Here is a 16,253-nt window from a genome sequence, read left to right on the forward strand (position 1 = left end):
TCAAAATTATTAACATAACTTATGACTTGGCGGGCCGGATTGAGATGGTTAAAGGGCCGGGTCCGGGCCCCAGGCTGTATGTTGCCCATGTGTGGATTGGGCCTTAATTTGGGGGTTCTTGGCTCCTTGACATGAAAATGTTTGAGAGCCACAACAAAATTTAGGAAGCAAGCCCAAATAAGCAAACACTAAAAACAAGAAAAGGACAAAATAAACGCAACCCGTAACTACCACAATGGAAACAAGCCATTAGGACTTTTTGTGTTATTCTTTTAGCATCATTGTATAATTGTACCACTGTACTATTTTGCTAACTGTTAATAAAGTATTAGCCTCGATCTCCAGGCTTTTATTGTTTAGTGTTGCTAATAAAGTATTAAATCAAACCATTATTTACAAGCAACTTTACAGACAAACAAGCCCAAAGTCGCTTATAATGAGAGGACATGGCAACGCTACCCAGTCAGTCCCCTGCTAGGTCTACATAAACCAATCAGGTGCTCTGGGAGGAGGGTCATCGTCTCCTTTAAACCAATCGCATGTCACCGTATGTGCACCCGATGTTACTCAACATCACCTCATCACCCGATGCTAAGACTAAGAAACAATAAATTAATGTCTCCTCACCTGTGTATAAATATAGATTATAATATAGTCTCCTGCAAGTAAGAGAAACACAGCCCAGTATGGAGAACTGCATTTTGTATTTTTTTCAGGCAGATTCGGGGGCTGCCAAAAAGGGGTCCTGGCTCACATGCTTGCGCAGACTGGATGCGCGTTAAACGTAGCACGTTGTATTGAAAATATACTATCTGAAGAAGACGTTATTGAAATTTTCACACACAGTCACTCTCTCTCTCTCTAGACCAACTTTCTCAGCGACCACGGTGCGAGCTGCGTTGCTTAGATTCCAGCAGTGGTCGGTGGTCTGCACTACCAAGATGGGGAAGAGAAGCAGGCAGAGACAGAAGAACCACAACCAGAACCAGGCTGGTCGCAAAGACGGCAGAGACAACGCTGTGAGTTACACCTACCACTAGCCTAGCCTTGGATCCAGACGGTCATTGGAATATAATTATTATGACACTCCTGTATCCAGGCTAGATACTAGCTTAGCTTTGTGGGTAGCTAGCTTCACTACTTGTATTGTGCATCTGTACTTCCATGAACTGTTGTTCTCGTGTCTTACTAAACAAAGTACATCAATCAATCAATTCAGTGGTTTCTCAAACTTTTGTAATTTGAAGGACCCCCATATTAAAGTCTGAGAGTGTACAAATGCACTCTTGAGTTACAGACCTGTCAAAGTCCCCTTTAGAACCCCAACAGGGAACCCTGAGGGTCCCTTGAACCCCACTGTACACTACACTTAACAAGAATAATGTAGCTTAAGTATGACTAGCTTGACAAAACAAGCTACATCACTACATTTTCAGTGGCACATCAACAGTGCAGTTTGTCATGACTGTAATGACTAATGTCATCACCTCAAAGAGAATTCTGCATCTCCATCCATTTAGCTTTTACGCAGTTGTAGTTTATTCAATCACTCCTCAGCCACATTACATTCTTAGGTACGGATCCATTTGTACATTAACTATTTCTTAATTGTTGGAATTAAATTAACGGAGGATTTTACTGTGTACACTGTACAGTACAGCTAGTTAATCATCCCCATCACGGATCATCATCAGTCTGTTTATATTCCAAATAATTCTCCTCCATGGTTTGGTTTGTTGTGTGTTCCATCCAGGGCTGGGGCGCAGGCTATGCTGACATCGTCAAAGAGAACAAGCTGTTTGAGAGCTACTACAAGGAGCTGGGTCTGATCCCCGAGGGAGAGTTTGAACAGTTCATGGAGGCCATGAGGGAACCTCTGCCAGCCACCATCCGCATCACTGGATACAAGAGGTGATAACCATTGTTGCTGTTGCCATGTCCGCTTACTATAACAGCGACTTTGAGAGCGTTGTCACATAAACCAAGGAAGCCTTTGAATGGAAGGGAAGCCGAAGTCATTTTCTCTATAATGCAATTCCAGCCGGCAAATTCGTCGCACTCTGTGGCATACTCACACCTGAAGTCGGAGAAATAACATTGGAGTCTATGGGAGCCGGCTGGACAGCTTATAAACAAACACTATTTCTGAACGATTGAGAGTTGAGACCTTTATAAAATACTCGGCTCAGGAAAGTAAAAGAATTCATATCACACTGTTTTCTGCTGTGTTGTTTTTCGATGTGTAAAATTTTATAGAGGTATCTAAAGAGCACAAAGTATGTTTCTGAACGGCCAAAGTATCACGAGACAGTCAACCATTTCCTGTCTGGCAACCAAATCTCGCGATACCGCCGAGACAGAAACGATTATATTCCTGAACCGATAATATGACCAAAGTCGCAATCGTTGTGCTGGTCCAGCCGGCTTCATTCACTGCAATGTATTTCATCGAACTTCCGGTGCGAGGTTTGCCACCCATGAGTGTCATGGCGCATCCCGGCGTCCAGCACGTACGTCTCTTCCTTTTAAAAGCTTCCTTGACGTAAACCAGGAAGTAGTGCCTGCCTGACACAGAGACTTGCAGTACAGCAGTACCATATCGTTTTTATTTTTTAGTACACAATATGAACAACATGACCGATTCGAAACCAGGTGAGGAGGGTGATCCTTGTTGCTGCACGTACTCCCACGGGCTGGAGCGGTACCTGGCACTACATCCTCCCAGTTGGGGCTCCTTACTGGCAGGTGTGCTTGTAGGGTACAATAACAGTGACAACACACAATGTGTGGAGAGGAAATAATTGGCATAATGACTAAATTGGGAGGGGAAAAAATGGTGTAAAAAAAGTATTGACTACTATAAATTATATGGGGGGAAAATATTCTGTCAATATTGATTTATGAAACGACAGATAAGCCACTGGCATCTGTGAATGTAATCTTAACCCTTTAAGACCTGAGGCCGTGTCTAAAAAAATCGAAATCCTAATAAAAATTCGGAAAAAAATATAAAAAAAATAATTTTCACGTTTTTTTTAAAAATTGCAGATCTACAAGCTCGTAGCGCGGCACTCGGTGCCGCGCTATGAGCTTGTATATCTGCTATTTTTGAATAGCCAAAGAAATCTAAAGTGACACAGATGCGTTCCAGGTATTAATGGGTTAATTGCCGATACACTGATGGCAGTCAACAAGGCGAGTATGGACCAATAAATCAGTGGTTACCTTGATCAGCCATCTGCAGGGTAAATGTGAATATTATATTTAATTTGACAAATCCATAAGAGCAGACGCTTTGTTCCAGTCTGCAATGCTCGTAATAACCATCAACTCTCTACCGCTCTGTTCCAGCCATGCCAAAGAAATCCTCCACACTCTGAAGGAGAAATACTTCAAGGAGATCCAGGAAGTTGAGATCGAAGGCCAGAAGATAGAAGCTCCACAGCCTCTGAGCTGGTAATGTCTAACCAAATCACTTGAACCATAGCATCCCTATTCTGGGGGTAACATTGGGCGAAAATGTCAGATCTACAAGCTCACTGTGAGCTTGTAGATCAACATTTCGAAATCATTTTTTTTCCCTACATGCTCAACGCATTGTGTTGTAAGGCGCTCTGAATTTGTTGATTGGCTATCGTGCGATGAAGTAACAGACTGAGTTTAAATACCTAATACAAGCTGTGTGTGTGCGTGCCTGTGATCAGGTATCCAGACGAGCTTGCCTGGCACACCAACATGAGCCGTAAGATCCTCAGGAAGTCTCCCCTGCTGGAAAAGTTCCACCAGTACCTGGTCAGCGAGACTGAGTCGGTGAGTCACCAGACATGTGAGCCTGTTGCACGATGTGACGCATTGTGAGCTTGTAGATCTGCAATTTTCGCTGTGCGACACCAGCATGTAAATGAGGATGTAGTGTCTCAAGAGAGACGTGTTTTCCGGAGCTCTCTAGATTATCCTAGAGGAAGTGAGCGCCGGTCAATAAAGCGGATATCATGTGATTTCTAAAATCCTTTAAGCAGTGGTTCTTAATATGGGCTCCAGGGATCCCCACCCAGGGTTCCAGGGGTTCTTGATGGGGTACTAGGGGTTCCTAAGCTAAATGATTGATAGTTAATCTTAACCATTATATGTTCATGTAAATACAGTAAAAACAGTGTTTTACTGTTATCTCTATAACTAGAGTACATGGACTGTAACCGTAATCAAATTGTAGACCAATTGTAGGTCTGGGGGTCCTTGAAATTAAAAAGGTTGCAAATCACTGGTGGAAAACCTCCGGACAATATTTTGTTATTATTCATCTCAAATTCTAACGGGTTGAATTACAAACTTGTGTCTTGGGTATTGGAAGATTGCAGAGGAGATATGCTTACGAGACTATTAGGAGTTACACAAGAGTACTTACCTGGCAAGTGGAGGGTCACTGATTTGATTCCCTGCTGGGAAAAATCTTAGGTGAATGTGGAGCTCTCTCTCCTACTTAATGGAGGTGGGTTGCACTTGAGCAAGGCCATAACCCTATATACTGTACGTACGTTGTTGCCTGGATCTCTTCAAATCTCTTCACCAAAAATAGCTGATCTAGAAGCTCACAACACGTAACAATGCGACACGGTGTGAGCTTGTAGATCTGCTATTTTGCCCGAGAATAGGCACACTATAGGGTTCATGTGGTTAAAACACCAGCCACTTCAGTAGAACTGCTGAATAGAGAAAAAGTAGAAGACTGGTGTTGGTAGTAGTTGGTATCACCCAGGTTTAAATGTCTATAATTGAATGACAGTGGAGCACAACATTGCTGAGGAAATGCACATGTAGCAAATCTTCCCTGTATAAATGACTGTCAATAGACAATGTTAGTGGAAGTTAGGGTTGCACGATATTGAAGAAATATTGCAACATTTTGGCTAAACATTGCTGTTGTCAAATGAACTGCAAACATGGGGTATTCACTCTGTCATAAACAAAATGCTCAAAACATTTGAGGAAGGTGAATGCTGACACTCAAAATCTGCCCAGTGGGTCCTTAAAGAATAGTCTTACATTTATTTGAGGCATTAAAATGTATAAAAGTTCAGTTTAAATCTTTTTTGAGGTGATCTGACCATAATATTGTATGTGCAAATGAGTTTTGCCAAGTGATTAACTGAAAGATGGACTCTCCTGGCTCTTCAGGAGTATAGCCATCTAGAAGAGGGTCTGTGTGTAAAATTAGGGAATAATGCAATGCATGAGTTTGTATTTAAAGCCTTTCAAGAGCATCTGGCAGTTTGAACCCCAACTTCTGCTAGCTTCATTCTTGAGACAATAATGCATACTCAGTTAAAAAGAGTGTATCTTTCTAGGTGGCATTAAAATGTCTTAAAAAGGCTAAACTTTAACTTCCTGATACCTGCAAACAAAACTTTGAAATGTCCAGCATGCAACTTGATTTGTAGGCTAGAAATTCTGCACAGCTTTCCAACGCTTTAAGGAAGCCATCTAGTAAATTGTTCCTTCTATGAAAAATGCATAATTGCACTTTTATTCTATTTGTTGTGCTGTAATATTGTGCAGCCCCAGTGAGAGTTGAAGTAAGCAGAATAGCAGATGATGTACTTGTCTGTCTTCCTCCTTCCAGGGAAACATCAGTCGACAGGAAGCTGTCAGCATGATCCCTCCACTGCTGCTGAAGATAGAGCCTCACCATAAGGTAAAAAAAACAAGCTGATATTCTATATTCCTTGAGGATTGTTTGAAAGATTCTAGTGGTCCAGAGTTCAAAAAAGGTTGAGAACCACTGTTGTAAGTAACTGACACTAATAGTGTTTGTGCTGTAGATTCTGGACCTGTGTGCTGCTCCCGGCTCTAAGACGGCCCAGCTGATCGAGATGCTGCATTCTGACATGGACGTGCCATTCCCAGGTGAGGAACACCAACAAATTAAACTTGACGTTTAATGTCGCATCACAAGTTTACAGGTGTAAAATAGTGGTTGAAATGATTTTATTCCGTACAAGCTCCCAGCTATTTTCACTGACAAAATATAGTATAGAGAGAAACGAAGGAAAAAAAGTCATAACGGGACACAATATCAAATGCACATACGGTGCTTGCTCAAAAAAGAAATAAAAATGAGGCAGAATATCACAGTCTCTTGTGAACGTAAGAGACATCACTTAGCAGCAGATATCAAACATGTAACATTTGTTCTATTTTTAAAACAAAACCATGGGTACATCACACAGAGGACTAGGATAAAACGACAAGCTGGTTCTATAGCTGATGTTACATCTGCTAATCAATCATCTCCGAACCCGCTTCTCCTCATGGACAGACACCCATCTGTTTATGGTTTGTTTGTTTGTTTACTCTTCTCCTCCCCTGCGCTCCAGAGGGCTTTGTGATCGCCAACGATGTGGACAACAAGCGCTGCTACCTGCTGGTCCACCAGGCCAAGCGTCTGAACAGCCCGTGCATCATGGTGGTCAACCACGACGCGTCCTGCATCCCCACTCTACAGATTATGGACTCCAATGGCGAGAAGGACGTGCTCTTCTACGACCGCATCCTGTGCGACGTGCCCTGCAGGTCAGCGGAAGCTTCATAACGTACCTGGCTGGTCTCCTCTACCAGTGGTCCTTGGGGTGGGGTGGGGGTTAGTTAACATAGCGTCAGAATCATTTTAACCTCTTAGCTTTGGCTATTCAAAAATAGCAGATGCTGTATACAAGCTCATAGCGCGGCACCGAGTTTAGGGGTCCTTGGCATGAAAAAGGTTGAAAACCACTGCTCTAGCCCATTAAGACCTGAGGCCGATTCTACAACTGTCTTCTAAACAGTTCTCTGAAAAACGCATATTGCTATATCAGTGGTGCTCAAACTTTTTCATGTCAAGACCCCCAAAATGATAATGTATTTGGACGCCGACCCCCATCACAGAATATTTTGTTCCAGGGACCCCCAGAAGCAAAGATTTGAAAAAATATATATATATTCAAAGATTTGCACAAATTGTCATGAATTTTCAAAAATAGCAGATCTACAAGCTCATAGTGCGTCACGAAGAATAGCCAGAAGTATAAAATCGTCGTCTTTAATGGGCTAGGTGCTAGAGACACTGCATGTAACAGATCTCCCAGCAGAGAGGTGGAGACAAAACAAACTTTTGTTTTGTTACGTTCCGTTTGAACAAGGCAGGCAGAAGGGCATGTGAGATTCAATCTCACTTTTGTAGGATTGGTTGAGAGTGATGACAGACCATCTCAAAGTAAAGGCAAAATACACATACACTACACGCTCTCCCCTTACCCCTAGTGTATGTGCGGTTAGTTTTCTGCGGCCGTGGCAGTACTGCATTGGTTTGCCAATGCTGACTGCGTTAGACTGGCTTGCACCACTGGAGCCCGCTGCTCCTGCCAAAGACAACACGGGAAGAGAGAGGGAGAATGGTGAGACAGAGGCAGGGAGGAGAGATAACGATCAGTTAACTAGAAAAAAAGCCCCAGCTTGTGCTTTTACTCTCAAATCCCTCCAATGGTTTGGTGCAGTGGTTCCAAACTAGATACCGATACCTGGATGGGAAATGTGTCTGATACTCCTTATTTGGCAGAATCGACGAGTAAGCCAGTCTGCACCGATCCCATACAGGGGTTGACACTATCCGATAGATGGGGACACCAGGTTGAAAGTGGTTAAATTGAACAATGTTATTACTGCACTTCACAATGATGTCACATGTGGGAGTTGGCTATATTAAAGTTACAGGATAATATGAGAAGTTGGACTGATATCGCATTGACAACACGCAGGCAGAGACGGTGAATGAAAGCAAGGACTTGTTTAGAAATGGCCTGGGAAATTAAAAGTGATTTTTCTGCAACATGATTTAAAATGTGTGACTACCTCAAGGCCTTACTCAGGCCAATGCTGGTTCTGTGCTTGACTGGTGCTGTCTGCTCTGTGCTCCCACAGTGGAGATGGAACCATGAGGAAAAACATTGACGTATGGAAGAAGTGGACCACCAGTAACAGCCTGCACCTCCACGGGTTGGTAGACCATGCACCTGTCTTTGTGTGTGCATGCATGAATATAGTTACTGTCGGGCAGAAAAGGTGTAAACTTCATATATTTTTTTTTGTCAGTTAATGCCCTATGTCGTACAAATGTAGATCACCTATTTTATGAAGAAAATGATAAAGTATATTTAGCCAATGAAGTATTAACTGGAGCTTGTGACTAAATAATACATTGGATCCATTGGAATACAGGTTATATTTTCAATTTCCTGAAAAGTAACAGGTTTGGACTTCCACCCAACAGCGACTATAATACTTGTGCACCCATGAGAATCTCTCTACTTAAAGTGTTTGTGTGATCGGCCAAACTGGCTCAGCAACAGGGGAATCGTTCGTTTGCTGGCGGTGCCAATTAAAAACGACTGGCAGCAACACAAAGTACACTTAAATCGCAAATCGCTCATCTTTTAACGAGTGTTTGTCTGTGTATGCGTGCTGCGCTGCATTCTGTAGGCTGCAGCTGCGTATTGCGGTGCGCGGCGTGGAACAGCTGGCTGTGGGAGGGCGGATGGTTTACTCCACCTGTTCGCTGAACCCCATCGAGGACGAGGCCATTATAGCGGCGCTTCTGGAGAAGAGCGAGGGTAACGTACATAAAGCAACCTGCATTCTATCTACATGAAACCAAGAACACAAATGATCTGTTAAATGAAAACGGTCTATAATCACCCACTCTCCTTTGTTTTTTTTTTGGTACCCCCCCGCCTGCAGGAACCCTGGAGCTGGCCGACGCCTCCGACCTTCTCCCAGGTCTGAAATGGATGCCGGGGGTCACTTCCTGGAAGGTTAGCAGAATGCTTGTCCTTGTCATTTTGCATGCCGTTTAGAATCCCTGCCATTCAGAGGGCTTGCAGCTGCTAAGTTATTGTTTTTTTTGCTCTCCTTCTCGTACCCGCAGCTGATGACCAAGGAGGGCACCTGGTACGCGGACTGGTCCGAGGTTCCCACCCACCGGCACACGCAGATCCGTCCAACCATGTTTCCTCCCAAAGACGCAGAGAAACTAGCCGACATGCATCTGGAGAGATGGTACGCCTGATAATACACATATGTGTTTACATGCGTGCGGCCGTGCGCACACACATACACGCACACACACACCTGTACCCTGCAGGCTTTGGACCGATGCCCAGTACAACAGCACATTACCTTTTGTCTTAATTTAACTGTGGGTGCACCTGTGCACACAAACCCTATCTGCATGGATAGAAATAGACCTGGACACACGCATCTAAACACCTGTGACACCATGAGCCCTAGTTTAAAGGAAGGATGATGTCATTCCACACTGCAATTTTTAGTTAGTAGCTGATGTGCTCTATGTGCAATGTTCAATGTTGACCTGCAGAGGGAGCTGTGGCCTCACGGTTTTCACATTTTGTTGTTTATGTTCACACACTGTAGGGGTCACCATAAAACCCAGTCTGTTTGACTTTGTAGCCGTGTTTGTGTTCTCATTTGTTTGTTTGCATGCGTGCATATGTTTTATCCATCAGTATGAGGATTCTGCCTCATCACCAGAATACTGGAGGCTTCTTTGTAGCCGTACTGGTGAAGAAGGCCGCCATGCCTTGGAACAAAAGATTTCCTAAGGTAACACACACGCACACACCCGTACACACCTGTGGAATTGTGCTGTTGATGAGCCTCTAGGCGCTTCCTGTCTCAGCCTGTCTGGAGAGAGAAATGGAGCACAATTCCCACATGGGAACATGACTATTGATCCAACAGCACCAAGCATCGCTCACCTGTTCAGATTTAGTAACCACAGCTGGGACCACTGATGATCTCATCTCTCCCCCCCCCCCGTTTCTCTCATGTCTCTTTCTCTCCTCTACACTCTCTCTCTCTCTCTCTCTCTCTCTCTGTCCATTACTTTCTCTTGCCCTCTCTCTCCCGTCTCTAGATGAGGAAGCACCCCTCCTCTGGCTCAGGGGCCCTGACAGGGGGCTCCCCCGCGGGCACCACTCCCACAGATGCTTCCCCCTCTGAGGCTGCTCCTGAGGAGATGGAAGGAGGGGCGGAGGAGGAGAAGGGAGGAGAGGAGGAGGAGACCACCCCCAAAGGAGATCAGGCCCAGGAGACAGCCCCCGAGCGAGATGGAGTGTGTGGGTGAGTCGATTTGGACGTCAGGGTAAATGGAGTTAAAAGTGTGTGTGTGTGTCTTACCTCTGCGTTCTTTGTGTTCCAGGCCGCCTCCACAAAAGAAGAAGAAAGTGTTTGGTTTCAAAGAAGACCCCTTTGTGTTCCTGACTGAAGATGATCCGGTCTTTACAACGATACAGTAAGTGTGTTTTAGAGAGAGAGAGGGAGGGAGAGAAATAAATTATAGTTTTTAGCATTGTGGCCATCGTTAATCATTGTTTGTGTTTGTTTGTTTTTGCTAGGTCATTCTATAACCTCTCTCCAGACTTCCCCAAACAATGCGTTCTGACCAGAACCCACGAGGGCAAAAAGAGAAACCTGTACATGGTCTCAAAGGAGCTCCGCAATGTCTTGCTCAACAACAGCGATCGCATGAAGGTAAGTACTTGTCTGCGGCTGGTGTGTTGTGTGTGTGTGTGTGTGCGCTTGCTTGCTTGCTTGCTTGCGCACATGCATTCATAAGTTTGCGTCATTAAGGAGAAACAGATGGGACTGCCTTGCATCACAAATCCCACTGGTCGACCCCCACAGCACCTGCACAGGTGTGTGTGTGTGTGTGTGTGTGTGTGTGTGTGTTTTATGTCTCCTGTCTGTTTGAGCATCCCCCCCAGTCTACTTTCTAATGTTTTGATTGTCTTTTATGTGCATACTGTAGCTACTTACCACACAATTACACACTGGATATGGCAATTCAAACACACAGCCTTCTCTTCTTGATGCTAGGTTAGGTGTTACAATCAAAACCTATTTACAAATGTTCTGCTATGCATTTTTGGAGGCAAAAACTGCAAGCCTCAAGGCGGTTACACACCGGCGAATATGCGAATATACACAAAATTTGGACTCGTTCCGAATAATTAAAAGACGCTTTTTTCGAAACTGGTGTGGAAGCTTGCATTGACTTTATAAGGTTTTTTTTTTTTAAAACGTATTATTCGCATGAAAAAAAACGCCCCGGTGTGTAAGGACCTTTAAAGTTGTGCTGAAATTAGATTATTAGTGCCACATGCCACAAATATTTTAATGTGACAATATTATATCTATAGCCTAAAACAGTGCTTCCCAACCGAACCTTCATGTTCCCCCGGATGATGAATCCTACTGATTTTGGTGACCCAAATCCAATTTCGCCACCATCAGGCCACACATTTTTACTTGCACAGAACGCACACACAATCTCTCATATTCAAATGGGTTTAATGCCATGACTTGTGCTTAGTGGATTCATGCTCCGCAGAGGATAAACCCTACTGACATGGCCTCACCCCTATTGCCACATAAACCCTAGCGTCCCTATTCTCAGCATGTCAGCTAAGAGATTTGGTGTAGAGGGAAAAAGGAGTGGACCAAGTATAGACCGCTGATGGACCCCTTTAAACCAAGTATATCGAGTTTTAAAGGCTGCAGCATACAACCTTTTTGGCTTTGGCAGGGCTTACCGAACAAGGTTCTTGGAGGAAAAAAACATTTTATACTCGCTACGGCTCAGCTCTGAATTCTGAACATTAGACTCAAGTCTGCTCTGAGGCTGACTTACATGGGATCAAAGCTTGCGTATGTCATTAGAATGCTTTATTCTTCATGCAAAATCAATTACAATAGTGCCATACCTCAAAAAATATTTATGTGCCCAACACATATAAAAGAGAAAGAAAACGTATGTCAACGATCTGTTGCTTCTATGCATATTATAGACATGACATGATTCAAATTTTTATTTCTTTTCAGTTGACTCATTTAGAGCTAAATTATTAGTTCCCTCGGCGTGTTTGCTGTTTCGCTATTGGGCTTTAAGTTTCGTGCCAACTCCATCACGCTATTAATTTATAATATTGACCACATCAGTGATCACATGAACGCAGTCTTACCTGAGAATACAGTATGGGTGAAATCTTGCTGTGTCCATTAGCCTACTCAATTTCTAATACAGATTCAAAGGACAGATTCCCCTCCGTAATCTAACTTCTTATTCTCGTCATTACACATGAGAGTAGGCTATTTGATATTATTTACTTTATTTACTCAGCGTGCGTTTTATTACCTGCGTGCGCTAATCTACAAGTTCTCAAGTGGGTGCTTACCGATGCGTTGTTAGCTTGTAGATCTGTCCATTTTGAAGCGTGATGATGTGTATGAACTGACGTTAGAGTTCCCGGTTGCCTTTTATGATAAATGGGGCGTAGATGATCTACACAGGAGCGCGCTCGTGACTGTTGGGCAAAAATTAGTTTCACCCGCGATATACACAAATAAAGGCTGTAAACAGCGTTTGGTGAATCCCACGTGAGATTGTGCTTATCGAAAATACGCACCCCTTTAGTCACTTTATTTAGGCACTATTTATGAACAGCTTAGTTTATCAGGCCCATTGTGTACAGTGCTGCAATGGTGGTCATACCACCTGGATCTCCGTTGTTTATTTTCATCAACCTCCGACGTGCTTTGACATAATTCTTCTCTGAGTTCTGGCGACAGACACCGTAGACAAAGTGTCTGCTATCTCTCTCCATTAATTGCATCTGGTTGTTTGTCGTCACTCAGAAAGGGATTATCCTCTGCCAACCATTCTTCAAAACTGTCCATGGAACGTTGCTGACAGGTTGTGGAAATAAAACAATATAAATAACGAGAGCAGGTAGAAACTCTTGGAGATGCATGAACTGCTGAACCGAATGTTAGCAAGGCTCTGCCGAAGTTCTTATGACAACATGTTGTCCTTGTTGACCTGCTGAGGCCAAAATTAAGGCACAGTTATTTTTAAAATGTAACTTGAAAATGTTAATTGAAAATGTTTTGTGTGTTGCTAAGGTGATCAACACAGGTGTGAAGGTGTTGTCTCGTAATAGCGATGGAGAGGAGTTTGGCTGTGCCTTCAGATTGGCTCAGGAGGTAAGGCACACACTTGCATACACACACACATTTAGGACAGTCCCTATTTTACCTTTCAATTTGATTGTTATCCACACTGTTAGGGAAACTTAGTATGAGAACTCACTGCCTATGATGCTGCTACTGACTGCATTGTTATATATGTATGTTACAATAAACACCTTGAACCTTGATGTACTTTGGGCCAGTGGTTCCCAAACTTTTTAGCTTGAGACCCAAAAGAGAAATTTGATGTCTCCCGCGACCCAGCTAGTGAAAATAACAGATCTTTTTTTTTTTTACATTTATTTATTTATTAAATTATTTTTGAAACATTTTGGGAGTTAAATTCATGTTTTTTTATTTTTTATTTTATTTTTGAAAATCTTTTAAAATAATTATTAAAAACAAAATGTAGGAAACAAAATCATGGGATATTTACTTGCGACCCATAAAAATGGGTAGGTCCATACTTGTCATAGTTGTCCTCTGTGTCTCTCCAGGGACTCTACACTCTTTATCTGTCCCTGTACATTCACCCTGTCCTCTTGTGTCCCTGCAGGGTATCTACACGCTGTACCCATACATTCGCTCCAGGCTGATCACAGTGTCAGTGGAGGACATCAAAGTTCTGCTGACCCAGGAGAACCCCTTCCTCAGTAAACTGCAGGAGGATTCTCATACTCAGGCCAAGAAAATTGGTACACCACCATTATTAACCTATAAAGCCTGAATTATACTTCATTGTATTGCGGTGTCACTTGCCAAAAATACAGTAGCTTTAATATATCTGCTGTTTTCAGTGCAACAGCTTTGTACAACAGAGTATTCTTTTAGGCATAAACTTCAAAGACTAAATGCCTTGCCTATTTTGACCAAATCAGTCTTAACCGCAACATAATTTAAACATGAAAGTAAGACTTATTATTAGCCATCTTATTCCCTTTACTTGCGTAACTTTTGACAGATGACAGATTCAGCTGTTGGCTAAATCTGTCTTGTGAGATTACCAAAAAAAAGGTCTTTCATAGCCAGACATTCACAGATCGCCGCCTACCAATACATATCAGGAAATATAAATTCACCCCGAAACGTGGACTAGTGGTTGGTTCTGGTATTGTCCCAATCTGGTGTCTAGTATTCACCGGTTCTGTTTCCACAGGTATGGGCAGCATCGTGTTGAGGTACCAGCCAAACAAAGAGTAAGTATTGTAATTATCATAGTGTTGGTGTCTTAATAACTGATTCTGCACCGACGTTCAGTGTTGATTACTTTGTCCCGTGGCCTTATCTCTTTGTCTGTCTTTCTCTCAGTGACCCCTCAGCGCCCCAGTGCGCCATAGAGCTGTGCGGCTGGAGGGGCAAGACGTCCATCCGTGCCTTCGTCCCTCGCAACGAGAGGTACCACTACCTCCGCATGCTGGGTGTGGAGGTCTTCAGAGACAAGCAGGGACAGGGACGGGGCTGGAGGGATGGAGGGAAGGAGGGAGGGAAGGAGGAGCAGAAGGAAGAAGGAGAGACTACGGAACAAGGAGGCATTGAACAACGGGCCGAGTCGGACACGGAGAAGGACAATTAAGACGTGGGTTCTGCCGAACCAAAGGCCATTGGAGACTAGTTAGTGTTAAGAGGCTTTCAAAGGAACAGGACAAGACGGCTGTAAATGCTGGAGCTGTGTTGACCAGGCAGGGGCAATACCAAACCATTATGAGAGAGAGAGAAGTTAGGGGTGTTCTCCAAGTGAGTCTGTGCTTTCCACTGCCGTTAACAGACAGAGCACCCGCCTAAAATGAGCACATGGATACTTCCATGCTGGTTCGGTTTTGGAATGACCCCAGGAGGCGATATTATTAAAGTGGCTTGTTTTATTTTCTACTGATGTTCTTTTATTTCTGTTTTAATTTAAACCGGATTATTACGCTGTCAAAATGGCCAAACAATGTTCTGTTTGTATCATACACGGTTGAAGAGGTTTCTATTAGCTACCATCTCATTTTCTATACCTGTAATCCAGTACGGAAGCTTGATTAAAAAGTGTTGCATACTTTTAACGGTCTCACTTGTCAGGTCATTTAACTCTTCCTATTGAAAGAGGCATTTCAGCAGTAGTAGCAAAGGTCGTCGGGATCGGGAGTTCATACATACATGCTACCAGCCTAGGTGCCCAGACGGTCGCGGCCGAATATATTTATTTTTAAAGTGAATTTGTTTTACACAAATCTTTGCTTCTGGGTGTCCCTGGAACAAAATATTTTGAGATGCGGGGTCTGCGGCCAAATACTTATAATTCTGGGGGTGACATGAAAGAGTTTTGAGCACCACTCATATAGCAACATACGTTTTTCAGAAAACTATTAGGATTTAGAAGACATTTGTCGAATTGGCCTCAGGTCTTAATGGGTTAATATTATCACATATACATTGTTCCTCAGTCATCTGTGAGAGACTGAGTAGTCTAGAGCTCCTGCTCTTTGAGCAGAAAGGAGCCAGTTGAGGTGGTTAGGGCATCTATATGCCTTCTGGAAGCCTCCCCAGGGAGGTTTTCCAGGGAGGCCACGGGGCAGACTGAGGACCAGGTATATAGAGGATTGTATCTCCACGCTGGCCAGGGAATGCCTCTGGATCCCCCAGTCAGAGCTGGCTAATGTGACCAGAGAAAGGGAAGTCTAGGGTTCTCTGCTGAAACTGCCTCCATGACCCAACTTGGCATAAGCGGTTGAAGATCAAGATGGATAGACCGTGTTCTGCATCTATTTGGCTAAGTTAACTGTTCTCAAATATACATAAAGCGAGTCGCTGTGACAGTGTTCTGCAGTCTTTGTCAAATAACACCAGACATAAAATGTACATTAGAAAAATACTAGAGAATGTATCTACAGTCGTAAACACAATTATTGAGTGACAGGCGATTAGTGAGTGGACCAATGTACAGCAGTAAAATGTAGAGACTGACATGGCCATCTAGTGGCCGCAGTGAGTAACAGAACGGGTTATGTTCAAAAGTGCAGCAGATAGGTCTGATATACATAAAGTAGTTATGTAGGTAGAAATGTACAGACATATGTGGCAGGACTCAGTACCTGATCAGCAGCAGCCTGATGATGGCCTGGCTGTGGAAACTGAACTCAGTCTGTTGGTTCAGCATTTGATGTTGCGGTATCACCTGCCTCACAAGCAGCATG

General features: G+C 43.5%; 1 protein-coding gene across 1 annotated transcript; it reads left to right on the forward strand.

Moving 5' to 3' along the window:
• Window positions 1-793: 793 nt before the first annotated feature.
• Window positions 794-15,122, forward strand: nsun2 (NOP2/Sun RNA methyltransferase 2). Its single transcript, XM_080441434.1, has 19 exons — window positions 794-1,019; window positions 1,754-1,911; window positions 3,352-3,456; window positions 3,705-3,810; window positions 5,621-5,692; window positions 5,820-5,904; window positions 6,375-6,570; window positions 7,954-8,028; window positions 8,512-8,642; window positions 8,770-8,843; window positions 8,957-9,087; window positions 9,555-9,651; window positions 9,965-10,170; window positions 10,250-10,342; window positions 10,446-10,581; window positions 13,012-13,092; window positions 13,634-13,772; window positions 14,234-14,273; window positions 14,386-15,122. Exons 1-19 carry the CDS (start codon window positions 942-944, stop codon window positions 14,648-14,650), a joined length of 2,268 nt encoding a protein of 755 aa, XP_080297560.1. The 5' UTR covers window positions 794-941; the 3' UTR covers window positions 14,651-15,122.
• Window positions 15,123-16,253: the final 1,131 nt, after the last annotated feature.

This window comes from Gymnoscopelus braueri (genome assembly GCF_963280865.1).
Source record: "Gymnoscopelus braueri genome assembly, chromosome: 11".
NCBI classification, from domain to species: domain Eukaryota; kingdom Metazoa; phylum Chordata; class Actinopteri; order Myctophiformes; family Myctophidae; genus Gymnoscopelus; species Gymnoscopelus braueri.